Source organism: Eurypyga helias, unplaced genomic scaffold, assembly GCF_000690775.1.
Source record: "Eurypyga helias isolate BGI_N326 unplaced genomic scaffold, ASM69077v1 scaffold44575, whole genome shotgun sequence".
Classification (NCBI taxonomy): Eukaryota; Metazoa; Chordata; class Aves; order Eurypygiformes; family Eurypygidae; genus Eurypyga; species Eurypyga helias.
Window position 1 is genome coordinate 1 of NW_010252932.1, and position 293 is coordinate 293.

Consider the following 293-nt stretch of genomic DNA (forward strand, 5'->3'; position numbering starts at 1 on the left):
CTCCAGCTCCAGCGCGGACGATGCCTTCGATTACCTCTTCAAGATCATCCTGATCGGGGACTCCAACGTGGGGAAGACCTGCGTGGTGCACCGCTTCAAGACGGGGCAGTACAACGAGAAGCAGCAGAACACCATCGGCGTCGACTTCACCGTGCGCTCCATGGACATCGACGGCAAGAAGGTGAAGGTGGGTGGCCGGAGCGAGCCCGGTGCCCTCGGTACCGTGTGGGTGCCAGGGGGGGGGCGGGAGACGCGGCGGCCCCCGCTCGGGCCGGGCCAAGGCCGGGGGCACA

General features: G+C 67.2%; 1 protein-coding gene across 1 annotated transcript in view; it reads left to right on the forward strand.

Moving 5' to 3' along the window:
- The first annotated feature begins 6 nt into the window (after nt 1-6).
- The window catches only part of RAB19 (RAB19, member RAS oncogene family), a 3,841-nt gene continuing 3,554 nt past the window's right edge, over nt 7-293 (forward strand). The window contains exon 1 of the mRNA XM_010152517.1: nt 7-187. Coding sequence (XP_010150819.1) covers nt 161-187 — 27 coding nt within the window. The 5' untranslated portion in view covers nt 7-160. The remainder of the gene's footprint in view (nt 188-293) is intronic.